At 47.7% G+C, this 26,717-nt stretch overlaps 1 protein-coding gene across 3 annotated transcripts in view; it reads left to right on the forward strand.

The window, feature by feature from the left end:
* The window catches only part of TMTC1 (transmembrane O-mannosyltransferase targeting cadherins 1), a 188,301-nt gene extending 172,912 nt beyond the window's left edge, over positions 1-15,389 (forward strand). For all 3 annotated transcript variants that reach the window (XM_040972266.1, XM_040972267.1, XM_040972268.1), the window contains 7 exons: positions 3,396-3,498; positions 5,048-5,183; positions 5,672-5,816; positions 7,215-7,352; positions 8,587-8,709; positions 11,484-11,561; positions 14,411-15,389. In XM_040972266.1, the coding sequence (XP_040828200.1) occupies positions 3,396-3,498; positions 5,048-5,183; positions 5,672-5,816; positions 7,215-7,352; positions 8,587-8,709; positions 11,484-11,561; positions 14,411-14,551 (864 nt within the window). In that variant the 3' untranslated portion in view covers positions 14,552-15,389. The remainder of the gene's footprint in view (positions 1-3,395; positions 3,499-5,047; positions 5,184-5,671; positions 5,817-7,214; positions 7,353-8,586; positions 8,710-11,483; positions 11,562-14,410) is intronic.
* The last annotated feature ends 11,328 nt before the right edge of the window (positions 15,390-26,717 follow it).

A 26,717-nucleotide genomic window follows, 5' to 3' on the forward strand; every position in this document is an offset into this window, starting at 1 on the left:
ATTCCTCTGTCTGCTATGGCAGAGACGTCGGGAAAACTGAAGACAAACATGAACTTGGAGATTTCGTGCCGGGTGGTCTCTGGCTTCCTCTCTCATTCTCGGATGGCTTGCAGGTCTGGCTGGGCTCCAGCTTGCAGACAGGACCATAAACATTTATAAGCCCATAGTCCTTCATAACCAGGCTACTCTTACCATAGATTATACAGCTTTACATTGCACTAGCAACAAAGGGAATAAAATTAGCATTGTTTATGACTCTGACCCGGTGTAAGTTATTACAAGCTCCAGGTTTATCACTTATTGAGAAACTCAATTAATTAATGTGGTAACACTTAAAATATTTTCTTCTCATGTGTTGTGGGAAATGACTTCACTTGATTTAAGAATGAAAAGGAAACTGGAAGAATGAGATCTAAGCTAAGGCTGTAGATCAGACGAGGAGGCTCAGGGTTTGTGTCTCTGTACAAATGCCAATTTTTGGTGGGTTAAGACATGGATACAAACGCATGGGTGATGTGGTCATCTTGGAATGCACACTGATTCAAGAATTAACTGCATTGATTTATGATCTGTATATTGAGGACATACGTATCACCAAACACAGGAGGTTGTTTGCATGGCAAGGGATGTGACCTCTGCTCAGAGAGACAGGTTCTAGAAGAGAAGGCTTACCCTGATATAGAGGTGTAGTCCCTTGTGAAACACGTGACAGAGAGGAGCACAGATCCCAAAGGGAAGTGAGTCCCCTGAGGCCCTAAGGGGACCAGCCTCATGGGAAGGAGCTTCCAGGGAGTCTGGGTGGTTGCCAAGGATCGTATTTAATCTGAAATCTGAATAGATGAAGATTGCAGAAAAGGCTTTCTGGTCAGAGGGAATGGACTGTTTGAGATTCGGAGGATCAGAGCATGGTGCCCGGAGGTATAGATCAGGGCAAAATGGTCATCAAAGTCTGGAGAAGCAGAAAGCTATAGTTATATGCCAGGGGGGCTCCCCACAATGCCTGGCCCCAAGGCTGCAGGTGCCTGCTGTGGTCACATTTGCTCTTAGCTGGTGTCTTACCATCCTTGGCGTTTCCTTCTTACTAGTGGTTATGGTTCCTTGCTGGAATTGTCTTAAAATGGTATGATCCCACTCTGCTGGGAGACTCAAAAGCCCAGGGTTAGAAAACACCTAGGAGGTGATTGAAAGGGGCGGAATGCTGAATCAGAGGAGTCCTGACCAGTGACGGTATGCTTCTCATCAATGCGCATGCTAAAGGTGGAGGGTGTCTCTTGTAATATGTTGAAAGTGAGCAAGGTGGGAGAGCAGCTCTGTGTTGCCTTTGGAGCCACTGGGTCTTCAGTGGTTTCCTAGAGAAGCCATTAGCTTGTATCTAGAGATCCATTGTCGCTCAGGCCACCAACACAAAAGAATCCAACTGTCGCCTGTTAAGTCAGATAAATGATTGCCACTGCTCGCAGAATCGTTACCTTTGGCTTTGTAAGATCTAATAAAGAGCCACTCTTCATGGAAGTATTTTATCACTGTTTACCTTTTTAATAATCTGACGTATGTATTTTTAAGAAAATGCTCAAATTCTTTTCTCTTATGAGTGGACACTGGTAGCTGTTGCCCATATCCATGAGATCTCTTTGAGTTTCCCAAATAATTGTTAGAGTTCATAAACCAGGAAGCCTGAGAGATACTGGGTTACGCCAATTTTCACTCGCTGGGTTACTGAGACCGAAACTATAGAGTTTGTTGCTATTGGAAAAGTTTCCAACCACCAGTTTCTCCCAGCACAGTTAGAATTGGAACCCCCTTTTTTGGAAAGGGCAAGGCACGCTGAGTTAGATTATTGTAGCCTGCAAGAAGTGCCAATGTTGATTGTTGTCTGCCCCAAGGTCCCTTCTCTTCCCATCTGTCTGAGCACCTGCAGAACCTTGGGTAGGAACCCCGCTGCAAGCTGTCTGTTTAGAGCCACTCACTGCCCCGGAAGGCTGAGGCTGTGGTCAGTTGTGGCCCTGCGCAACAGTGGACAGTGCTGTTGGCCAGACCTCTCCTGGTGCCGCAGCCAACTGTGATGGAGGCTGCGCTACAATAGGCCTGTATGCCCTTGCTCTGAAACTCAGGAATTCGCAGAGACCAGGGGGGAGGAATGGGGAGTCAGGCATAGCTCAGGGCTTCTTGCTAAGACAGAACAAAGCAGGGAAATGCTTGCCTCGGAGCTTTAGTGAGGACGCGTGCCTCCACTTGACGCAAAACACTTTTCTCATCCAAAGTGCAATTTATTTTGAACACCTATAGCACCTATAGCATTGCGCTACCCCAGTGGGTCTCTGTAGCATGTATGTAAGTCGAGGCTAGCATTCCTTGAAATCCAGAGTCCAAGGAGAGGAAAAGAATGATGGATTAAAGACATTTTCCACAGAGCCTTGAGCATGCCCTGAGGGTGGCTGAAAATGCAAGGACGTGACACACGGGGGCCTTTTAAAACTGCATTACTTCTTGATACTTTGGAAATTGCTTTTTCAGGCTTAAGCTCAGCTTGTAAATCCCCCCCGAAGAGAAAAGTTGAAGATGATAAAGATCATCTGTCTCTCTCTCTCTCCTTTGCTCTCCCCTCCCCTCCCCTCCTTTCTCTCTCTCTCTCTCCTTATTCTGGAGTGGAGCAGCAGGGACCTGGGGAGGGAGAGGAACCCAGCAAGATCAGATGCAATGGTAACTTGAAAGGTGCTGTTGACTACTGCGTTTCACTTCAGCAAGTGAGAGTGTGACATCAGGGTTATTCCTTTCATGGGGAAAAAAATCCCTTTCAGCTCACTGTGAGGGCAGACAGGGCGACCTAGAGTCCTGCTGGAGGTCCAGCCCAGGCAGGGCAGCACCAGTGAATGGGGTGAACAGGTGTTGGGCAGCTGAAGGGGAGTAGGCGTATTTCCATTTCAAGCTCTCTTCCCAGCTTCTCCTTCCCTCCTCCCGGCCTCCCAGCTCATGCCTTGCCATGTAGGTAGACCAAGCCACTGTGTGTGCAGATGTGGCTGTCAGGCAAATCCACCAGACTGTCCTGCCTCCCGGCCCAGCTGCCACCTGTGGGACCTTCCCCATGTGGATGCACCACTGTGTGCGTCCCAGCGAGTTCTCGAGGTCAAGGACGCCCTGCGGTGCAGGCTGCTTGCACGCATTGTGAAATCTCTGCACAACCCCCGCCCCCCACCGTGCGTGAACGCTGCCTGCTTGCCCTGAAGGGACCCCACGCAGGTGGGCACTGTGGGCATCGACGGCAGGCCAGGTGCACAGGGAACCGGCACTGCAGCAGGTGCTCAGCGAGCGCCTCCCGTCTCTTCATCTCCCCGCTAATCTAGCTGTGCCTGCTTTTGCAGAACCGTGTCATAGGTTCATCTTTGCTCTCCTTGCAGGAGAGATTTCACGAAGCTGAAGATGTCTACCAGGCTGGGATCAAGAACTGCCCGGACAGCTCAGACCTGCACAATAACTACGGCGTGTTCCTGGTGGATTCCGGTAAGAGACACCGCAGGGAGCAGGTGCCTGGTGCGTGAACAGCTGGCCGCACCTGCCAAGCAAGTGAGGTTCCTCCCCCTGCTGGCCGTCACCACGCACCCAGAGGCTGTCCTGAAGCTGAATCTCTTGCAGTTGGGTCTCCCCCACAGGTGGTGGGCCTGCTGAAGTCCCGAGTCCCAGTCCTGTTCAGGTTGTGCATGTTTGTAAGTCTCTCATGATGCGATCTTCTCCTGAGCTGATGCACAGCCTGCCTGTGAGTGATCCAAAGCCTGGAAACACTGTCCAAGCATTGCATGGTACCTTCATGAGCATCGCAGAAAGTGCACGTTGCCACGTTGCCTTTGCAGATCGCACTTGCTTTATCGTATTCAATGCAGGGATTCTAATTTCTTCATGACTTGTGCCCAGCCCTGTTGGTGAGAAGGAATAAAAAGGCTTATGAATTTAATACAAAAGCAACATTCACTGACTATAAGAGTAGCTTCCATGCAGTAACATTCAACTTCAGTTATTTTTGTCACTAGAAAATGCTTGGGAGGGTTTTTATTTTGCTTCTGTTTTGTAGAATGTGAATTTATAGTCTGTTGCACCCACGGAGCCTTAAGCCATGTTTGTGTGTAAAGTTATTCTGCAGCGCCACCTGCTGGTTCATTAGCCACATAGTAGGTTAAATACAGCAGATTGGCAAAACCAATGGGTTCTTGCTGGCCAAATCCAACCTTCTTCCTTTTACTTAAGCAATCGATGTTATCATCTCACACACTTAAAAATAATAACAGCAACTTCTTACGGGGGGGGGCGCTGTTCTTCTATTTGGTGGTTCACTCCTCCAAACAGCCACAGCAGCCAGAGCTGGACAGATGACGCCAGAACCCTGGAACTGCAGGGGCCCACATGCTTGGGACATCTGCTGCTGCTTTCCCAGTCGCTAAAACAGGAGGCTGGATCAAAGGTGAAGCAGCCAGGTCTTAAAGTTTATGTGGGGTACCGGTGTCACAGGCAGTGGCTGAGTCACAACGCTGACCCCCGCAAGTGTGGAATTGTAAAATGCACTTTAAAGATCCCACTGATGTCGACTTGGGGATGCCAAAATGTCAGTGACTGTGCAGCGAGCAGTAAGCCGGGCCTTGCACACCACTCTGCAGTGCTGAGCTTTCCGGGCTCCCCTGTCCTGCCGTGGTTTGGTGAGGGGGGGCTTAGAGAAATAACGACCCCCCCCCCCCCGTGATCTCCAGATGGCTCAGGCATCAGGACAGTCGCCACAAAATACTTGGACTCGAAATAATATAACTTGTAAGAGAGCTGTGTTTTGGTGCCTTAGTGCTCTGCTGCTAGAGTCTCCGGAAGCGTGACGGAATAGTGACGTGGTCTGGGGTGTGGCAGTGATGCACATCGGACCTGGGATGCGAGCTCTGTCTCGGGCTGAGTACCTAATAGCATGACTGTAATATCGGGGATAGGGGATAGGTGTCAGAGCAAAACTGGAGAGCTTGTGTAGCTTAGAAGGCTTGCTCTGTTCTCTCCCCCTCTGCCCCCGGCCCTGTCTCAGGCTCTCCGGAAAAGGCCGTAGCCCACTACCAGGAGGCAATCAAACTCAGCCCAAGTCATCACGTGGCCATGGTGAACCTGGGCCGCCTCTACAGGTCCCTGGGCGAGAACAGCATGGCGGAAGACTGGTACAAACGGTAAAAAGATGCTCTGCTCACTCCCTGAGCTGCTTTGTGGCTGTCTGTGCCTCGTGTGCCTCCACAGCACTGGTCACGTTTGCCCCCAAGGGGCAGCCCACGATGGTGGAAGTGGTTGTCTCGGTTAGGGATGGGGTGCGGAACCGTGGCTGGAATGTAGTTGTCACTTTCGTTAGTCCTTTGTCTGGGAAAGCTATGAACTGCCGCCCATGCCACAAACCATGGGCACACATGAAAAGGATCAGAATGTGGCAGTCTGACTCCATGAATAGGAATGCCTCTAGTTCGTTCTCTTCGCTGCTGGGTCTCCTGACCAAGTCCCTTGTTCTGTGCCGGCACCTGATCATTTTTAAAACTTCAGTCTTGACCTAAAAACTTGAAGCTGAGATAAATCAGTGGGCAAGTGCTGTCCAGTCTGAGCGTGGCAATAATACAGACGTGCCTGCAGGAAGGCGTGTAAGTGTCCACTCACCCTCCTGTGCCCTCAGCGCCCTGCAGGTGGCACGCAAAGCCGAGATCCTGTCCCCTCTGGGAGCGCTGTATTACAACACCGGCCGCTACGAGGAGGCTCTGCAGGTTTATGGGGAAGCTGCAGCCCTTCAGCCTGCTCAGAGGGAACTGCGCCTGGCACTGGTGAGTTCAATGGCAGTGGAAGCCTGCAGAATAGGCAGTGCTCCAGGAGGCAGCCCTGGTGCAGGAGCATCCACGGTGTGCATAGATGCCTGCGGCCAACGTCACTTCATTCATACGTACAAACTACACTTGAAATGCTCTTTTTTGGGAAATGATTTCAAACTCAGGGAGAAGTTGCCAGACGACGGGTAAACTCCAGTATGCCCTCTCACAGGTGATGAGACATTTATCACTGCCCCCAGAGAGTGCACGTTTAGCTAGGTCTAAATGCATATGCCTGTTCTCAGTAAGTTATTTTTCTCCTGAACCATATTGGAGTTACAGATCTCACGTCCCTTGTTTTGTTTTTTTTCCCCCTGAATACAGCTACATATATGAGAACACTTTTAAAAACACTTGTGGAAAAAGATTAATTTTTTTAAGAAGTTTGTTTGGGCTCAAAAACTTTTCAGATCCATGCATTTGAGAAGTCTGTGGCGAGGCAGATGGGCATCGTGTCTCAGCAGGTTAAGCTGCAGTTCGGAATGGGCACTGCTTCAAGCCCCTGCTGGTCCAGCTTCCTGCGGATGCCCCTGGGAGTGAGCACGTGTTGGCTTGTTCTCATGTGCATGGGGCCCTGGCACCCGCATGGGAGACCCTGATGAGCTCTGCTTCCGACCTTTGTTCCAGCCCAGCCCTAGCCCTGGCTGTCGTAGCTGTATGGGGAGTGAACCAATAGGTGACAAATAAACCCCCCGTTGTCCTGCGCCCTCTCTCTGTCACGCTTCCTTTCAAATAAATGAATACATCTCTTGTTTTAAGTTCATAGAAAATGCATATTATGGAGACGTTTATGGATTTCAATTTTCATTGCACTAAAAGTAGCTTATTTTTAATTCCATTTTCTATAGACTTACTGAAGTTTCTAAGCATGAGGACATGTTTGTCATCCCTGCAATACAGTTTGCAAATGCAGGAAGATTTGTAACCCTGTTTGCAATATGCTGGTGTTTCCGCCTTCACGCCGCCTCTTCCTTAGATGCACAAGCTTGTGATCTTGTTGCAGACAGCGTAGCACTTACTCATCTGATATTCTGAGTCGAGCTCCTCTTAGAAAAGGCATGGCGTCCCACTGGATGTCCGTGGCGTTCCTGCCATTCACACATAAACGCATGCATTTCCTTCAGTGAGAAAACAGACAGTGAGAAATCGAACCCTAATCACTTCTCAGCTTTTTGGCTTAGATCCAGTGTGAGAAGTCTAACCCGTGAGCCGTGGTCATGCAGACTCCGCTGTGAGCCACTGCCTGGAGGCTGAGTCTCCTTGCTGGGAGCATTCGCTGAGCACCCCCTTGCAGGAGCTGGTCGGACGAGGTGCTGTCCGACTATTTACTGAGCCCATGTCCATGTGGTTTTGCAGGCACAGGTCTTGGCCGTGATGGGTCAGACCAGGGAAGCTGAAAAGATGACCACTCACATCGTGGAAGAGGACAAGGAATGCCTGGAATGCTATCGCCTCCTATCCGCCATCTACAGCAAGCAGGAGCGCCACGCCCAGGTAGGGAAGTCCCTGCTGGCTGGGATGACATCCATGGGTCATGGTACATTCCTGCTGCGTTCAGTGTCAACTTCTTTTGTAATAGCCCCACAGCCTGTCTGCAGCCAGCTGTATACCAATGTGCTTCATTGTTTTTCATCTTCCTTTCTAACCCCCGAGGAGTCTCCAGAAAATTTCTAAAAACTAAATATTATAAAAAAAAAAAAGTTATACATGGATTGCACGGTTTGCATGTCACCAAAGTCGTCACGTCCACTTCGCATGAACTTCTTGAAGCAGTCCCTGTATCATTCCAGGTGGTCCTGATAACACCTCTTCAGGGCACCTCAGTGACCCCGATAGGCACCTGTTAGCATTCGGGACAGTCACCTGATTTATCAGTTCACGACCGACCTCCCATTGTTGGGAGGAGTAAGGTGACATTAAAAGAAAGAAGTGACCGCCCTTGTGGTTTGGAGCTCACAGTACAAGGCGACAATGAACTGCACCAGAAATCACAAAACAAATGTATATTTATATAAACAATAAATATATATCCATACCCAGTTTGTGACTGATCCGAGAACATGTGATCAGGGAACCTGCACTGCCTGGGAAGGTCAAGTTGCCCAGTGAAGTGAGGGAGGTCCAACTTGTATGATGAATAGAGTTACTAGGCAAAGGGACGGCCAAGAAGGTTTCATGCAACAGGAATGGCAGGTGCAAAGGCCCCGTGGCAGCAGGGAGAGCCAATGGGACATAAAGATGAGGGCACAGGACAGTGTGAGGTGCATCTGGGGGGCTTGGCCCCCACAGGGCTTGGGGCCACACCAAGAGTTTTCCTTCCTCTCCTGGGAGAAGATGAGGAGTTTGAAGAGAGCAGGGGCCAGTGTGCTGTGTGCCTGGAGGGAGCTCTCTGGCTGTGCGGGGGAGGGGACACCATGGGGCCAGTGGATTGGCAGAACTCCATCCCGTCACCTGAGTGGCTTCTCCTTTACCTGCGTGGGTGAGAGCATCCCAGCAGGTGTTTGGGAACTTGTGCTCAGCGCCAGGAAGGCTACGATGACGAAGATGCAAGAATGCAGAGTTTTGCTGAGAATGTTGAAAAGACAGCAGACAGGATGGGAGGTGGCTCAGTGGTTCCCTGATCCGACAGCTGCCCCACAGGCTGAGCAGAGCTCCAGAGACTCGCTGGAGGCACTCTGGATCCTGGCCTCGCCTACCCCTGTCCCTCACGCATGTCTGCTCTCTGCAGGCCCTGGACGCCATTGACAAGGCGCTGCAGCTGCAACCCCAGGACCCCCATGTCGTCTCTGAGCTCTTCTTCACCAAGGGCAACCAGCTGCGGGAGCAGAACCTGCTGGACAAAGCGTTTGAGGTAACGACACTTGATGGCGTGACATTCAGGGGCTGAAGGGAAAAGCCTGCTGGTGTTGGTGAGGAGCTTGGGCGAGGCCCAGGCGTGTTACAAACGCTACAAGAGTTGCTGTTCTGAGCGCTTGACATCCTCTTAGGCGCTCATTCCTCCTCTGGCTTTTCATGATCCAGGAGGACGCTGTATTTCTGCATAATCGTCTAGCTTATCAGCTTGCACGAGACACTCAGAGCATTTTGCCTGAAACTGCCTTTTCTTTCCTTCTCCCTGTTTGCTGTGATTAGGGGGCCTCGTGTAGGTCAGTTTGGATCTCTTCCACAGGTGCTTCACCCCCCCACCACCACCACCACCAGCAGCTTCTCTCTGATTCCTTCATCCCTGTTCCAGATTCCGAAAGCTCTTCCTGTCTCCAGTAGGAGTGTCCGGGTTGCTAGGTCTCTGCTCCCTCCCCTCCCTTTACCTCGTCTCCCCTCACCTCTGCCTTCATTGCCACCTCCCTGCTGCTGTCGTCTGCTTTAAAGCAGCGTCTCGCGCCTTATCAATGACCGTTATCCACAGCTTTCAATGCGATCACGCACAATTTGAAATCAAGCAGCCATCTACAAAAACACAGAGAGGAATTTTACAGAAAGGCCATGCTTTATCCTTGGGAGCTGCTGGTGCCCCCCGTTGGAATTTACAGAGTTCCAAAATCATACCAAATATCCATGTGGGAAAAGTAAAATCTCGAGTGCCAGAATTGTGCTGAAAAAGCACACCGTGTCAAATAACATTGGAAACCCCGTGTTGGGAAGCCTCACCTAGATGTTGGACAGACTGCTTTGAGTGGGAACCCGCAGAGCGACGGCCGACGGGGTTGCATCTTCTGCGGGCATTGTGAGAGTACATCTCACAGTGAGACCTTGTGCGTGTCTCTACCTTGTCAGGAGTAACTCTGTGCCCTTTTCAGTTACGTAACTTCAATAAACACCCATAATCTAATCAGGAACATTTACATTGTATCCTTAAATGCCTAGGTCTTAATATCTTACACTGGAAACAAAAGATTTTTTCAGTAGCTAGACCGTGGATGAAATAACCCTCTACTGAGTAGCTGGATTTAGAAAGATTAGGAGGCAGGGCCTGGCTGATGGGTGTGGCTGTGCGCTGTTAGCATTCCTGGATGTGAAGTAGATAACAAATAACTAATCTATTTTTCAGAGCAGTCGGGTGGAAAGAGCCTGGTCATCGTCCTTGGCCTTTTTTTTTAAAAAAAAGATTTATTGATTTTTATTGGAAAGGCAGATTCATACAGAGAAGGGCAAGACCAAAGATCTTCTGTCCACAGGTTCACTCCCCAAGTGACCACTGTGGCTGGAGCCGAGCTGATCTTAAGCCAGGAGCTTCCTCCAGGTCTCCCGTTTGGGTGGGGCTGGGTCCCAAGACTTTGGAATGTCCTCTGATGCTGTCCCAGGCCACAAGCATGGAGTTAGATGGGAAGTGCAGCATCCGGGACATGAAGAATCAGCATCCATAAGGGATTTCAGTGCCCGTAAGGCAAGGATGTAGCCGCTGAGCCATCGTGCCGGGCCCCATTGTCCTTGTTTTATACCTGTATAATCTGAGACTCAGAGGCGTGGTATGGGTCAAAGTCACACAGACCTTTAGAAGTGGAATCAGGAGTTGATTCTAGCTCTTGGAAAGCCGCCTGATTGCTGACCGTTTGCTGCTTTTTCTCTACAATTCAAAGGCAAACATGGACACAGTTTTATTGGTGGATCTATTGACTTTATACTTGCTAATGAAATAGCAAGGAATGGGCCTGGCACGGTAGCCTAGCAGCTAACGTCCTCACCTTCAACACCCCTAGATCCCATATGGGCACCAGTTCCTGTCCCAGAGGCCCCACTTCCCATCCAGCTCCCTGCTTGTGGCCTGGGAAAGCAGTTGAGGATATGGCACAAAGCCTTGGAACCCTGCACCTGCATGGGAGACCTGGAGGAGGTTCCGGGCTCCTAGCTTCGGATTGGCTTCGTTCCGGCCATTGCAGCGCTTGGGGAGTGAGTCATCGGACAGAAGATCTTCCTCTCCTGTTCTCTGTCTATGTGAATTTCCCATAAAAATAATGTAGAAAAATAGCAAGGAGCATGATGTGATGTGTGCAGATGGTTAGCTTTGCTTGCAAAGGCCTTCCTCCCAGCCTTCGACTTTCTGATATGCTTGATGCAAAGCAGTATTTGCAATTTTAAGAACAGACTTCATGGACATTACATTTATTAGGATATTGTGTATTCCTGAGATCATCATATTTACCTGAGAGATAAGGAGCTCTCTCAAACATTGGGAGACCCCGTCTGTAAGAAAAACAAGAGTTCGTAAAGATTTAAAACTCTAGTGAAATCGATAGGTTTGAAGAAATATCCAGCATGGTGTCCAAGAACTGAAGCATAGGCTGGCCTTGCCAAGTCCATGATCATTGTGAACGGGGTTAAGCTCTTTAGCAAAGTTCCCTACGATTCTGGGAATGGAAACCACATCATAGAAGACCACTTGGATTCCCTGCAGGCAAGGTTCACTTGGTAGGGAAGAGACTCAAATCCACTTCCTCCCCTTTTCGAATCTTCACGTTTAGAAAATAAGAAACGAACGGAGCGTCTACTAGGAAGCAGGAGCAGCTGGTTTCGTGGTGTGTATCAAGTATTTGCATTTTCACAGAGTAAATAAACAGTATGTGCCCTGCGGGGATATTAAAGCCAGTTTCTGGCTCCCTAACCGGAAGCTGTTTCTTGCCCGTTTAGAGCTATAAAGCTGCGGTGGAATTGAATCCAGATCAAGCACAGGCCTGGATGAACATGGGCGGGATCCAGCACATCCAGGTAGGACTCGTGCTCACTGCCCGTGGGTTTGCTCCTCCCGTCTGTCTTCACCCTGAAAGGACGGAGAAGCCCTCAGTCCCCTTTGTAATGCCTTGGGTGCTACAAGCATAGGTTCTCATCATCCTGTGTTCCATCGTTGTTGAATATGGTGAAACCATTGGACAGTGTGTCCAGGGATGCGCAGCGAACCTCAAGCTGAACAAGTCCGCAACCACATCCGAATTCCTGAGTTGGGTTCCTGGCTTGAGCCCCTGTCTCCAGTTTCCTGATAATGTACTCCCTGGGTTCCCGCAACCCCCTGCATGGAGTGTTTGGTTGCAGGAGGTTCCAGTCCTGACTCAGCCCTCCCCCTGCGTTGAGGACATCCGAGAAGTGCACCAGCAGGGGAAGGCTTGCTCTGTTTTGTCTATGTGCATGCCTCCGTGTGTGTGTGTGTAAGAAATGAATGTTTAAGTAAATCCGTGTAAGTCAGAGTCCGTGATTTTATTAATCGTAGAGAACATCACCTACGGTCAAGGGAAATGCTGGCAGACACAGTGTGTTTAGTGAACTGAATCCTTGTTGAAATGCAGCGTGGCTTATTTTCTTTGCGACTCGCTGTCAAAACTAAATCTGGCTTCACTTTAAAACTTCAGTTTAAGGAGGAACATGGAGCATTTCAGCATCTACATGTACTGTAATTTTCTTCGGTATCTGTGGGGCATAGTTCCAGGACCCCCCCAAGAATCCCACCAGAGATGCCTGAGTCCGTTATATAAGACTGCACAGGATTTGCATTTAACCCATGCAGGCCTCTCCTATCCTTTAACTCATCTGTGGATTACTCATAACACCCAATGCAGTGTAGATGCCGTGGACCTGGCTGTCGCACTCCATGTGTAGACAGTATTTTATAATGAACAGTGACAAGAAATGTCTGAGCATGTGCAGGCCAGATGCAGGTTTGTTTTGTGTTAGAGTTTCTGCTCTGTGGTTGATCTGAATCCCTGGGCATAGAGTTTGTATGTCTGGAGGGATGTCTCTATTAATCTCTTATTTCTATGTTCCCTAACCTTTTACAAAGAAAGAAGCATGTTTGGTCCTTTATTCAAAAATAAAAAAAATGAAACAAAATAGAAAAGTTACCTGAGGATTCAGCGTGGCTGTTGGTTGGACCACCCTCTGTATCCAAGGCACCCAGAGACTCTGCAGGCAGCCTTTCACTCACCTGTCAAGCACTGATGGGGAGCGTGCTGTGTGCAAGGTCTGCTTCCAAGCCCTGGACCACAGCCATGACCAAACGCGATCAGCATCCCTGTCCTCACGGAGCTAACAGTTGATTTGTGATAAGTGAATGCACACTCCCTCATGTATGCATATATGCATACGTACAGGGAACATACCAGCTGCTGATCGGGGCTTTAAAGGGGAAAAAGGGAAGAAAATTAGAGTACCAAGGAGTGGAGCTAAAATTTGAAATGAAGGCACGTGTAGGAAGGCCTCAGTTGAAACATGCTCCGTGTGCAGAGACCTGGAAACAGCACACAGCAAGAACAGAGGAAAAGGCCCTGAAGTGTGCGTGGCCCTTCCGTGTTCCAGGAGCAGCGAGGATGCAGTGTGGCTGGGCAGAGCCAAGTGGAGCAGAGGCTCAAAGCTGAGGTCAGAGGCCACAGGAGCTGCGTGCACGGGGTCTTGGCAGAGCCTGGAGTCCAAACGTGTCGTGGTCCTTGGATGACCTTGAGCAGAGAAAGGGCGTGCTCTGGCCTGAGTTGAAGGTGTCTCTCTTCTCTAGCTGAGCTGCTTTCAAGCCTCTCTCTGTCTCTGCCCTCATCCCAGAGCAATGCCATGATTAGAATCTAAACAAAGACCTGGTGTGGCTTACAAGGACGTCAGGCCACCTGTCTCAAAAACCCATGCTAAGTGCAGGTGACTGAGGACCACGCACGTGGGACAGGACGTAGGGTGGGTATCCATGGCTCACAGCCTGGATGTAACAGATGGCAAGTATGGCATGGCACTTACCAGGGAAAATACCCCCAGCTATGATCTGGGGCATGGACTTAAGGGATCAGAACATAACTGTTCAAAACGAAAGCTTCTGGTTTAACCCGAGACAGAATGAATGGAGAGTGAGGAAATAAACCTAGGTTTCTCATCAGATAGACAAGCGGACACTGTAAGAAGTACGTGATACTCATCTGCAGCCCTGATGTGCCTCTGCGGGGGTGTCTGTCACACTAGTGAGAGCTCGTGTGTGTGAGCGCGTGACAAAACTGTTGACACCTACGAAGTCCCATGGAAGTTACACGTGCAGTGAACATTAGTTGCTATTTTCTATATGGTACTTTTGCTGCCAGAGAGAGAGAGTCTTAGGCAAAAGTTGCTTCAATATTTTCAGCTGAATCTTAAAGTAACTCATTATACTGATGGATAAAGATGCTGAACTGCCTAAATTAACTCTCTCTTCCCTTCTTCTCTGAGTTTGTCTCCCTCTGCTTCCTCTCGTGTCTTCTCTTCCTCTCCCCTCGGTCTCTGTGTGACAAACAGGAGTTTCTAGCCCTGGTTTCATTTGGTTATAAAGGCAAAAAAAAAACTTGTGAAAATACTGTGCCAGGTGGTCAGCCTCATGGCTCAGTAGAGTTGAAAAGTTGCATTCCTGCACTTTGCGCTTACTATGTAACATGCATTCTTCACCTGTGCTACTCAGGTCCTTGAAACCGAGGAGTCTCCACCAAGTACTAAGACAGAAGGAAGAACTCCGCAAGGAAACCCAGAGGCGGGGGCTTCCATAGGATCACGTGGGCAGAGTGGGTCTCTCTGCCCCCTTACCCGGAGTGTGCTGGATGTAAGAGTTCTCTTTCTCCCCGCAGGGAAGCTACGTATCCGCACGAGCTTATTACGAGAGAGCCCTGCAACTGGTTCCAGACAGCAAGCTGCTGAAGGAGAACCTGGCCAAGCTGGACCGTTTAGAGAAACGATTACAAGAGCTTCGAGACAAGGATCATACATAGCAGCAGCCAGGAGTAGCACTGTGCCTCCAGGAGAGGGGAAAAAAAAGTGAAAGAGGCTAGCTCTCTGGGCAGCAGGTGCGTGCCGTCTCCCGCCCAGGATGCCGGCAGAGGACATGAATCTCCAGGAAGGAAATTGGAAGGATCCAGCCACAGCTAAAAGGTTCTAGCCAGGAGAAAACCACGACAGGCTTGATGAGGGAATCATTGCTTGCTCTTACTTCAGAGTTCCCTGGAGGCTTCTAGGCTCTTGCAACGTGGAAATCGGCTTCCATTTCTTCGTTCGGACTTGCACGCCCCAGAAATACAGGAGCTTTGCAATGTAGTGAAGTAGGATGCGATGTTTTGAGGGGGAAGCACCCTCTGGGGGAAGCTGTGTGGGCAGCGCCCCCTAAGAGGCAGCCTGTGTGATTCTCCACAGTCAGGCATGGGTATCTAATAGCTTTTGCAGAACCTTCCAGAATAGGCAGGCAAAAAAAAAAAGCTATTGTTCATTGAGCTTTATCTAAATATCCTGCTAAGGATATTGCTAGAGTCCTACAGAGGAGGAAATTGATTTCTCTTCGAAGTGTATCCCGTAGTTTAATACAGCGTGAGGGGGCTGTAGGATTGAATGTGGATATCTTTATCCCTAGTGGAAAATCAAGGAGCTTGCACCCTACTTGTTCACAGAAAAGAAATGTTTTAAAATTATCTTAATTTTATTACAAGTATTACCGGAGTAGTGCTCCTACTCTCAGATTTCAAAAGTGCATTTAAAGTCTTTGATGTTCTTGTCTTCAAATATATTGTTATTTTGGTGAAGAAAAAGAAATAGTATATTCTATATTAAAGATATTAACTGAAAAAAAAGTCATACTGTATTGATGTTAAGAGTTCATGAGATTTTTATTTTTTTTCTGGAAAGTGTATTCAACCATCGAGAAATCTTGACAGTGCATCATGGAAGGCTTAGTGCAACGGCCGCTGGATGGAAGGGGACCGACTTGTCTTCCTCGGCGGACGACAGTTCCGAGTTTAGAACAGGAAGGACTGCCACCCAGAGTGACTGGTTGTGTATTTATAGTTTTGGGAATCTCATGAGGAAGGCTCCAAGAATCTAGATGGAAAAAAAAAAAGGCCTCATTGTATCCTTTAAATACTATGCATATTTTAAAGGGAAGGAAAGCAAAGTTGAATTCACGACATATTTTGAAGTGTTATTTATTGCGTAACTTAGGAAATCGCTAATATATGCCCACACATCTCCTTGTTCTGTCTGTAGTGCTTCCAGGTGATTCTGTAACGGTCTCAATGGAATGTATGGGAGAGTGAAGCTTTGCACAGCCCCTCAGCATTCTGCTGGGGCTGACTCACACGCTAACATTAGAGTAGTTAGGGACTGGCACCGAGTGTTCAGCTGAGATCCTTCGACGGTGAGGAAATTGGAACAGCCGATTCTAAGTTGGCGGGCAGCGTGTGCGGCTCCCCGTGCTGAGGCAGGTCTGCCCACGTAGAGTGGTTCAGGCACACGTGTTGTACCTGCCTGTCCCTAGAGTGAGAGAGAGAGGCCTCCTGTCTGGTTCGATCCAGCATCGGAAAGAACCAGTTGTATATGTGATTATTTTTGTTGTTCTGTTGAGATAAGTCTCAACAACCAGGAGAATTTCTTTGGGAATGATTGATGGGCCCAGTATTCTAAAGGCACATTGTTAGAAAATTGGCATTAGCACATGTGTTATTATATGTAACAGACACCCAGTAATGTATGTCTATTGCTCTTTCTGTTCCTAATGGCCTTTTAGGGTTATACAAGGGGAAATCAAAACTTTGCAGAAAATGAAATTGAAAAAGTTTGGTATAAAAAGGTTGTGAAATCCATACAAATTTTTTTATAACACGTTTCCCTTTAATTCTTTGAAGATCCTGGACATGCATAGTTTTCAAAGTTTTTACCCCTAAATACATTCATCTTTAAATCCCATGGTCCACAAACTTTCTGAAGTCCACTTGCATAGCATAAATGTATGAGAATTTAGTTTTCTCCCTGTCCCAACTAAAAAGGGTCCTGTGGACCTCAGGAGGTTTTCTGTCCTAGTCTCCCCTGTGCCCCTCTGGTCCCACCTTCATTTCTCTGTTTGCATGCACAGGCTTCTGATGGAACTTTAGCAGTAAGCAGTGTTTACTGGATCAGATATTTTTATCCTTCATTGGATTGTGGCCAATGAATGTTTAAGAAACATTTAAGGAAAAGAATCACAGGCTGATTTTTAAAGACGAGGTATTTCGCTATTTTGTATTTGATTATTGTCATGGGAAATAATGAGAGTAATTCATCCTCAAAGCAGCAGTTACTCTGGAGCACTCAGAGAGGGACACAGCTTGCCCTCCACGAAGGCATGCTTGGCATGTGAATTGATACATAGATCTTTCTGGAAAGGAAGAGCAGTGTGAACCTGCACATGCAATCCATGCTGTCCCAAAGTCCATATACTTGGAGGCATCCCACACTTGGTTGAATGCGGTGCTTCAAGTTCCCAGTGGTTTGGGAAGATAAAATCCTGTGATTTAATGTTGCACCAGTTGCTAGAATTAGGGAGCAGCTACTGGATGGCAAAAGACAAATGGCCAAGGAAAAGAAAGGGGTGGCTTTGGTTGGCCAAGACTTAAGGACAAGTTTGCTTTGTGAATAGGACCAGTGTTTACCAGTGTTGTCTCCACTGCATGTAGAGTTCCCATATGCATATTTTACACCTTTTCTGTCTAGTCTGTGCCCCTGTGCTTGATGGTCGGTTCCCCTCGCTTACATGGCCCGAAAGTGATGGTCCCTTGATGTCCTTGGACACAGAGGCCACCAAAATGGCTTTAGCAGCATCTGTTTACCTTGCCATATCACTGTCTGCGATGTCGCCAGTTGATGAGTGGAGTTCACAGACCTGAAAGGTGATATAATGCATGTGAACTAAACCAAAGATGAAGTACCTCGGAGGAACGGAAACTGGAGGGACTCCTGAGGCAGACCCTCGAAGGGCTGTGTATTCTGAAGCACATCACAAACCCGAGAGGACTATCCACCCTTGGATTCCATCTCCCTGTGGAACTTCTTAACCCTTACCCTGAGATGCTAGAGTTAGTGGTAGGTACTACCTGGAGCTGGGCAGGGTTTTGCGATGAGTTCACGGATGCTCCGTGCAAACAGTTTCTCCTAGTCCCACAGTAACTTTCACTGGGAGGAGAATAAGGAGCCAGCGTGGCTGGTTGTCTCAGGCATTGGTGGATGATCCTGACTGGGCTGAGAGTCGAGGTCTGCCCCCAGCCCTCAACACACACAGCGACTCGATGCTGGTTGCTCTTTAGAGCCGCTTGGGGACCTTTCCAAGTCCTAGACACCTGTCTGTCTGGATGTCAGTACTGATGGGCAGTAAAGCTACAGAACCACGCAAGGCTGACCACTTTCATGGGAATCTATTTACAAGCAAGAGGCATTTATCATCTTTGAAGAAATTTGCTTTTAAATCCAACCCAAAATGAACCAAAAAATCACACTAAAGAATTCCTGAGAACCCACTGGAGGGTGTCATTCTAAGGTTGACAGGCAAGTGACTGGCTTTGTCTTTGAATCAGCAGGCCTAGCACTTGGCCTTAATTTTGCAGACTTAGATCTCAGATGGAGAAAGTCGCCTTGCTGTTTGCTTACACCAGACACATTGCCCTTTATATCCGACTGATGCTTTTCTGTTCATGGCATCAAATGTATGCCCGCATCTCTGGCTCTTTCAAGTACATAGCAGGTGAATCTATCATTGATGGATTTTCTTATTTTTATTTATTAGAATCTTTTTGAAAAAACAAAAATATTTTAGTTTATGGATTCCTTGGAATGAATAAAAACAGCAAAAGTATTAGAAGAAACATTCAAAGCAAATATGATTACAGGTAGTTTGCTTTTAGTTGAGTGTTCCTGGCTTGCTTATCACATTTATCAACCAGTAACATGTTGATACCTTCCAATGTAGCAACTTGTAACTATCTAAAGGACATGTTTTTAACCTTAAGACCAAAAATAATCTACTGTGTTTATGCTGCACTTGAAAAATGTAAAAGCATAAATACCAAAAAGTAGTTTAGGGAAATATATCTGTTTTATGGTTATTCTTCAAGTTTTGGTTGCTAAAGAAAAATATGTTAAATAATTTAAAAATCTAATCTGATGACTTTGTTTTTAGTAGCCAGTGTCACTTCTAGAGGAAATTATGTGCAATGAAAAGTATGGTTGAATTTCAAGGTAGAAAGAATTCATGTTTCAATTGATCCATACTTAAAGGCTCCCCTTTCATCACCATGTGTGTGTTCAGTGAAAACCTTAGGGAATGTAACATGTCAAACCATCCCTTGTCACAATGCGCAGCCGTCATCACTGTTTACTCCTACTGGGAAAGAGATGTGTACAAGCAGGAATCCCGGGATGTCTGTACATTGTCCATGGTGCACCTGCCATGGTGGCAGTATCCAGCTTAGGCCATTCATGCCTTCCGGGGTTGTGGATCTCAATGGCTCACTGCTCCAAGAATCAACATTTCTGGGTTCTGGTTTTTCGGTCTTCTACCGGGGAGCCGCCTCACTTGGGGCCAGGAGAGCCAGTGTCTTAGTTATCATCATCCCACACAGGCCAGGTGGTCTGGTGGCTCCATTGAACTGCTTCAACAGTACGTTAAAAGCTGGGTTGAAAAGCACTGTGTTAGCTGCTGCTCTTTGTTTTAATGATTGTTAATACAGTTATGAACATGGAAAAGCCAGTGTTTTCACATGACACAGGAGATGGGCATTGTTTCTGTGCACCTGAAGATTCTCACGGTGGCGCTGTGATGTGACTGGGACAAAGGAGGCAAAACTTCATCCTAAGGAACCGAAATGAGTGTGGAAATTGTCAGACATCCTGTGACTCATGTGCAACCTCCTCTTGTTGGGAAGGAAGAAACTTGTGTCGTGTTCTTTGTTCACGATGCTTTTATTTCCTGTCTTGGTTACTTGTATTTAATAAATGTATGATTTTGTTAATTTTGCTGTGTTCATTAGAAATGCTCAGAAAATTGTCTTCTGTTCCATCTGACTATGTGTATCCTGCTTAGGTCTTTCCACACGAAACTTCTATAAATGTCTATATATTTGCATCTGGCTTAAATCAATTAACTACTGTGTATTAGTACTCAGTGGTATCCATGTAAGTCCATGATATCCAGGTAAGTCCTTTAAAGACCAAAAGGGTAGGCCTGGGATATAGTGATTAACACACCTGTTGGGACATTCAGTTCCCCTCTCAGCATGCCTGGGTGCAAATCCTACCTGTGCCCTGGATTCCAGCTTCCTAGTCATGCACCCACTGGGAGGAAGATGGGCTTCAAGTAATTGGGTTCCTACTACTCAAATGGGAGATTTAAAGAGTTTCCATTTCCTAGCTTGCAACATTTGGTAGTGAACCTATAAATGAGGCTCCGTGTATGTGTGTGTGTGTGTCCCTTTGTCTTACTCCCTCTCTAACAAATGTGAAAAATAAAGACAGCTTTCCTTCTCCGTTTGTTCATTCAGCCATTGCACTGCCTGGGTCTGTGGCTCTCTATGCACACTGCCCGAACATTCCACACAGAGACTATGTGGCTGCCAACCTTCTGTCATGTGACTTGGTAGATTTTTTTTTAAGACAGAATTTAATTGGAAAGGCAGATATAGAGGGAAGATAAAGATCTTCCATCTTCTAATTCACTCCCCAGGTTGCCACAATGGCTAGAGCTGAGCTCTATCTGAGGCCAGGAAGCCAGGAACTTTTTCCAGGTATCCTGTATGGATGCAGGGTCCCAAGACTTTTGGCCCTCCTCTTCTAATTTCCTAGGCTACAAGCAGGGAGCTGGGTGGGAAGCAGAACAGCCGGGACATGATCCGGTGCCCATATGGGATCTCAGCAGATGCAAGACAATGATTTGGCCATTGAGCCATCATGCCAGGCCCTTGGTAGATGCTTTTATTTACAGAGTAGATGCAGGTTGGAAATCATATGTTCCCCCCTGTGTCTTGCGGTAATTCCATCTTATCCTCTGGGGGTTTAGTGCTTATCTTCACAAGAGGGCTTCTTACTCTTAGAGCCCCCTCCTATACAACACACAAGTGTTATCTCCAAGGTAGACTCCAGGGTATCTTTATTTAGTACTGGCCATAAAATGATACTACATGTAGGGATGGTACTGTCCAATGTAACTACCTATTATGATGGAAATGTTCTAGAAACATGGGGTATTGAGAGCTTGAAATGTGGCTAATATAAGGTACTGAGTTAAAAAAAATTATTTGTACAGAAAGGGGGAGAGAGCTCATCCATCCACTGTTTTACTCCCCATTGCTGGACCAGGTTGAAGCTAGGGGCTTCTTCAGTTCTCCCACAAGGGTAATAGAGACCCAGACATTGAGTTCATTTCCCACTGCTTTTCCCAGCGAGCTAGATTGGAAGTGGAACAGCTGGGACACTAAGTGGCACCCGTGAGGGAAGCCATCATCACAGCAGCTTAACCTGTCAGTGCCACTTGCCTTGCTCCTCAACCAGCCACGTGCAGCGTCGGTTCACCCTATGGCACAATGCAGCTCTAGTGCTTTTCTGTTTTGAGACTTGAACACAAGGATCTCAGGAACCCCTTTGTGTTTAAGGAGCAAACAGGTTGGAGCCAGGAGTTTTCTGTGTGGGTGCCAAGGTCTCTTTCACGAGGGGTCCTCACTTGCTTGCACCTGTGGCCATGTTCTCCCCTCCTCGGTTGCCTGATCTTGCTGCTCCACCCACTTACTGCCTCCTACTTGTCTTCCTCCGTTCACCCTGGGACCTCTGGGTGTTTTGATAGCTGCTTTAGCTGGAGGTTAGACAGCTGGGTAAGGTTAACTCAGACTGGTTGATGTGTAAATATCAACACTTGCAGCTTGGATGAGGCCCCACCTTCCAGACGTCCGCCAGCTTGTGTTTAGCACAGGGAGTGTTGCGGGGTGCGAGCGAGATCACCCGACATGTCTAAGGTTTATTAAGGAGTCTTTATTAACCAAGCTTGGTGATAATAGAGCACAATAGCAAATCACAAGTCCATACGGCAAGCCACCCAATCATAATCCAACCAATCCAATCCAATCAAACAATCTGGAAAGGAACACATGGTCATTATCCTTAAGTCCATCCATTAAGCTGAAGACCTATGTCCCAGCTTCCCCAACAATATAAGTCATCCTAAAAGAGATGCAACAAATAACCTGGACACACTTCCAAAGCTGCAGACATTCACCTTTCCCTGGCTTCTCTGCCCACATTCCATCACTGCTAGGCCTCACCCCTCCTGGAACTCCTGACAGCACACAAACCAGAAACAACATTATTATATCCATTGTCCCATCTAAGCACTACACAGGGACCATGCTCAGGGGATTACCTGTCCTGGGTCAGCCAAGAGTCAAGGTGCCAAAGTAACAGAAGCACCTGGCCAAAAAGAGCGAGCCCCCACTTCACAGACCCTTTAAGGGGACTTGTGAGGGGAGTGGTTACATGACAATGCAATACTGTCCCCTCTCCGTTGATAGGTGAGTCACAGGGGGAGAGGAGCAAATACCTAAATGTTGTGGGCTAAGGGGTTGATTAGAGCTCGTTGGGATGGGCAGGAACAGGAACTGGGTTTGTAGCTAAAAACACCTAGAAGAATCAGACTTGTCTGCATCCAATATCCTGACTAAATTAAGACATGAGGGGAGTGGTTGAGGATGGAATTATCATTCCATTGCTGCTAGGATCCACCTTCAGGACAGAGGGTAGGGGACACAGCCATATTTCATTTGCCCACTGTCGGTGCGTGCTGGCTATCACTGGTTGTGCTACATAACAGCAGTAGTTTTATTATTCTGGCTTGGGTTACTTATGAGGTCTGGGAAGGAAAACTCAGGGATGGAGCGCCACACACTATGCAAGCCTTGCTCCCTGCTCCTGACTGGACACCCAAGAGCACCCCTCCCACCCTCACAAAGATCTCCAGAGCCAGAGGCCAGAGGGTGCTAGAAATAAACCCAGGGCCCACATCTTGCAGAGAGGCACCTGTAGGACCAGACAGGTGTAGCCCACTGAGTGTGAGGTTGGAATTGACCTTACCTGTGTGATTCCTAAATTCCCCCCAAGCCGAGATCTTAGTTGAGAGTGTATGGAGGTGAGTACTGATTGGCAGAAACTAAACTAAATCCTCTGAAGGGATGAGCCTTAAGCCGTGACTTCAGAACATTCCCAGCTGGTCTTCAGGCATGAGAGCGCGGAAAGGATCACGCAGAAAGAGCTCATTGATGAAATTAACAATGCCCATGAACTTCGGTCGTGCCACTGAAAGTAATGGGTACTGTTGATGCATTAGCAAAACGTCACTGTCAGAAGAATCTGCACAAAAGTAAAATAAAAAGGAATGTCAGACTGCTACTGTCTTCTCCATCACAGGAATGAAAGTTGAGAGAGGCTAGAACAGTTCCTTGGAGACCTGGCAGTCATGGGAGCCAGCACTGTGTATCAATCGTGTCCCCTTCTCTGGCCTTCCCAGGAAATCGGAGTCACCTGTTACATGAGTCTGTTCCCTGCAGTCTCATCATTGAGATAATGATAATGCCTGAGTGATAGTCACATTATTTTATGTCTTTGTCATGAGTTGTTGATACTCCCCAGTGCTGGACCAGGTTGAAGCCAGGGGCTTCTTCAGTTCTCCCACAAGGGTAATAGAGACCCAGACATTGAGTTCATTTCCCACTGCTTTTCCCAATAAGCTAGTTTGGAAGTGGAACAGCTGGGACACTAAGTGGCACCCGTGAGGGATGCCATCACCACAGACAGCAGCTTAACCTGTCAGTGCCACTTGCCTTGCTCCTCAACCAGCCACGTGCAGCGTCGGTTCACCCTATGGCACAATGCAGCTCTAGTGCTTTTCTGTTTTGAGACTTGAACACAAGGATCTCAGGAACCCCTTTGTGTTTAAGGAGCAAACAGGTTGGAGCCAGGAGTTTTCTGTGTGGGTGCCAAGGTCTCTTTCACGAGGGGTCCTCACTTGCTTGCACATGTGGCCATGTTCTGCCCTCCTCGGTTGCCTGATCTTGCTGCTCCACCCACTCACTGCCTCCTACTTGTCTTCCTCCGTTCACCCTGGGACCTCTGGGTGTTTTGATAGCTGCTTTAGCTGGAGGTTAGACAGCCAGGTAAGGTTAACCTCAGACTGGTTGATGTATAAATATCAACACTTGCAGCTTGGATGAGGTCCCACCTTCCAGACATCCACCAGCTTGTGTTTAGTACAGGCAGTAGTTTTGTTGTACTGGCTTGGGTTACATTACATTGTCTTGGAAGGAAAAGTCAAGGACAGAGCGCCACATGCTATGAAAGCCTTGCTCCCTGCCCCTGACTGGACACTCAAGAGCATCCCTCCCAGCCTCGCAAAGATCTCCAGAGCCAGAGGCCAGAAGGTGCTAGAAACAAACCCAGGGCCCACATCTTGCAGAGAGGCACCTGTAGCACCAGGGCAGGTGTAGCCCATTGGCCCCGCTGGTGTAAATAAAGGCGGAGCCTGTCTTCATTGAAGGTGTTTCCCAGGAAGAGGCCTTCCGTGCTGGGTTTGTGGCTTCCCGTGGAGTTTAGGTGAGCACAGACTCCTCTGGTGCACTGGCACAGGTAGTGCTGCCCTGCTGGAAAGGGCGGATTACTCCCTTACGATGCGTGAGTCCGTCGTGTCGTGTGGTGCATTTGGGAGAGGGAGGGAAGGAATAGAGCGATGGAGGTGCACGTTGATCCGTTCAAGGCGTTGTCAGGATTGCTTTTGGAAATTGTTTGGATTCTGGGATTGCAACGTGTAGGCACAGGTATTCTCCCTTCCCTGTGTTTGAAGGAAAGCTCTAAATTCCCCTGCAAATTCTGAGTGTGTTGCCTGTGGTATCTTTGTTGACAAGTGGGTTCCATCATGAGCATTTGCCCAGACTAAGCCCCAGATGCACCCCAGGAGGCAAGACTAGTTCACCCTGAGTCCAGTGGCCCTAGGTGCATGAGTTCTGACCATATGTTGCTGCAGGAAACGCTGAGTGGAATTTAGGTTAGCTTTTAAGTTGGGTTAACTTTAATTTCTCTGAGTATGTGTTGTAACAGAATAGCTAAGCTTTGTGCCTTTTTGAAGATAATTTTGTTCAGTCGGTAAGCTGTAATTCATGCACTGAGTAGGCTAGCAGTGATAGCCACAAATTTTTGGCTTAACGTGCCAATCATCCTCGTGCTTACTTGTGTCTGATGTTGGCTGGGCTGTTGTACACTGTATACCCAACCAAGCAGTCGGGGCTATTGGAAAATGTGATCAAAAGTTACTTGTTTCTGTCAGCACTGTGGACTAGCTAGCTAAAGGTTCTGCGTACTATTTTGGATGTGATTAGCACGTGTTCGGGGCCTAACAAAAGCCCAGATGCTGAGGGATTTGCCTAACCTGTGGGAGGCTGTGGATTGAAAGATGGGGGAGGGCTGGGAGATGGGTCACAAACAGTGAATAAGGCTTATCATCTGTTAGATAAGAAAAGCTTTGTCCAATTAAGGTTCACATGAGAATCCTGACTTAGGAGCCAGCCCTCACTGAGTGTGAGGTTGGAATTGACCTTACCTGTGTGATTCCTAAATTCCCCCCAAGCCGAGATCTTAGTTGAGAGTGTATGGAGGTGAGTACTGATTGGCAGAAACTAAACTAAATCTTCTGAAGGGATGAGCCTTAAGCCGTGACTTCAGAACATTCCCAGCTGGTCTTCAGGCATGAGAGCGTGGAAAGGATCACGCAGAAAGAGCTCATTGATGAAATTAACAATGCCCATGAACTTCGGTCGTGCCACTGAAAGTAATGGGTACTGGTGATATATTAGCAAAATCTGACTGTCAAAAGAATTTGCACAAAAGTAAAATAAAAAGGAATGTCAGACTGCTACTGCCTTCTCCATCACAGGAATGAAAGTTGAGAGAGGCTAGAGCTGAGTTTTACAATGCAGTGATATTGATGATTTTAAAGATCTTAGGCCAATGTATATGAATGCTGGTCTGTGAAATCAGGATTACCTAATGCTGTGATACTAACAACATAAAATTTGGTACCAAATTTTCATGACATTATTGATTTTTTTCCACTTAAGAGATTGTAGAATCAGCCATTGAGAATAGTCGGCAGAGCTGCTTTCATTTATTCAGCTGATGCTTTGCCTCTGTATGGCTGAAGAGCACTAGAAAACAGATTGTTCCTCTCTCCTGCCCTTGAGCCTTGTTGACTGCACTTGGCAGCAAGTGGGAAAATGAAGCAGCATTTAGTAATTTTTCTCATTAATTGGTCCAGGTGAAGGCACAGCTCTGGAAATGTCTAATGTATTCATAAGTGACTCTAGTGCATGGTAGAGGTGAGATCGCTGGAAGAAGGCTGGGTAGGAGGCATCCGGGGACTTGCTCTGCAGGGGCGGAGAGGCCCAACTGCAGAGGGAATGTCATGGGGGTGCTTTCACGGCCAAAGGGAGGAGAGAGAGACAGTGTGCCCCCCAGTAGCAGGTAGCTCACAGAGCAGCCAAGTTCTGCCAAAAGCTGGACCCAGCTCCACAGAGCATCCTGTCGGCACCATCTGTCCTTCACTGTCTGTCCATCCTCAGCTGCCCAGCAAACAGCTCCAGGAGCACTGTCACCCTGGCACAGCTGCAGAGCAGTGCTCCCTCGGAGGCAAGTGGGCCTGGGCTTCTTGTGGGATCTTTCTGCTTTGTTTCTTGGTCCACTGCAATGACGCAACAGTTGTGTCCTAGTAGCAACTATGTGCCAGTTCAGTCACCTAAAAGAGATGGTTGACAAGGTTAGTAAGTTTTGAAGCAAATGTTAATAATAGTAAGACTTGAAACAGGGCCATACAAATTCACAATGATAGTTAATGCCGCAAGCAAATGAATAGCAGGACATGTGTGATTCAGCCCTTGGATTAACATTATAAGCTGTCCAATCTTCTGTATGTTTCTTCCTCTGTTTTCTTCTCCGCTACCTCCCCCACTCCTCAATAACTGGCAAGCATTTGAAGTAGGATTAGATATTTCTAACTCTTAAAAAATCAGACGTGTTACATCTTTTGATTTTTGAGAATGAAAAATCTGTGAAATTAAA

Source organism: Ochotona curzoniae, unplaced genomic scaffold, assembly GCF_017591425.1.
Source record: "Ochotona curzoniae isolate NIBS_2020 unplaced genomic scaffold, NIBS_Ocur_1.0 contig_2235, whole genome shotgun sequence".
Taxonomy (NCBI): Eukaryota; Metazoa; Chordata; class Mammalia; order Lagomorpha; family Ochotonidae; genus Ochotona; species Ochotona curzoniae.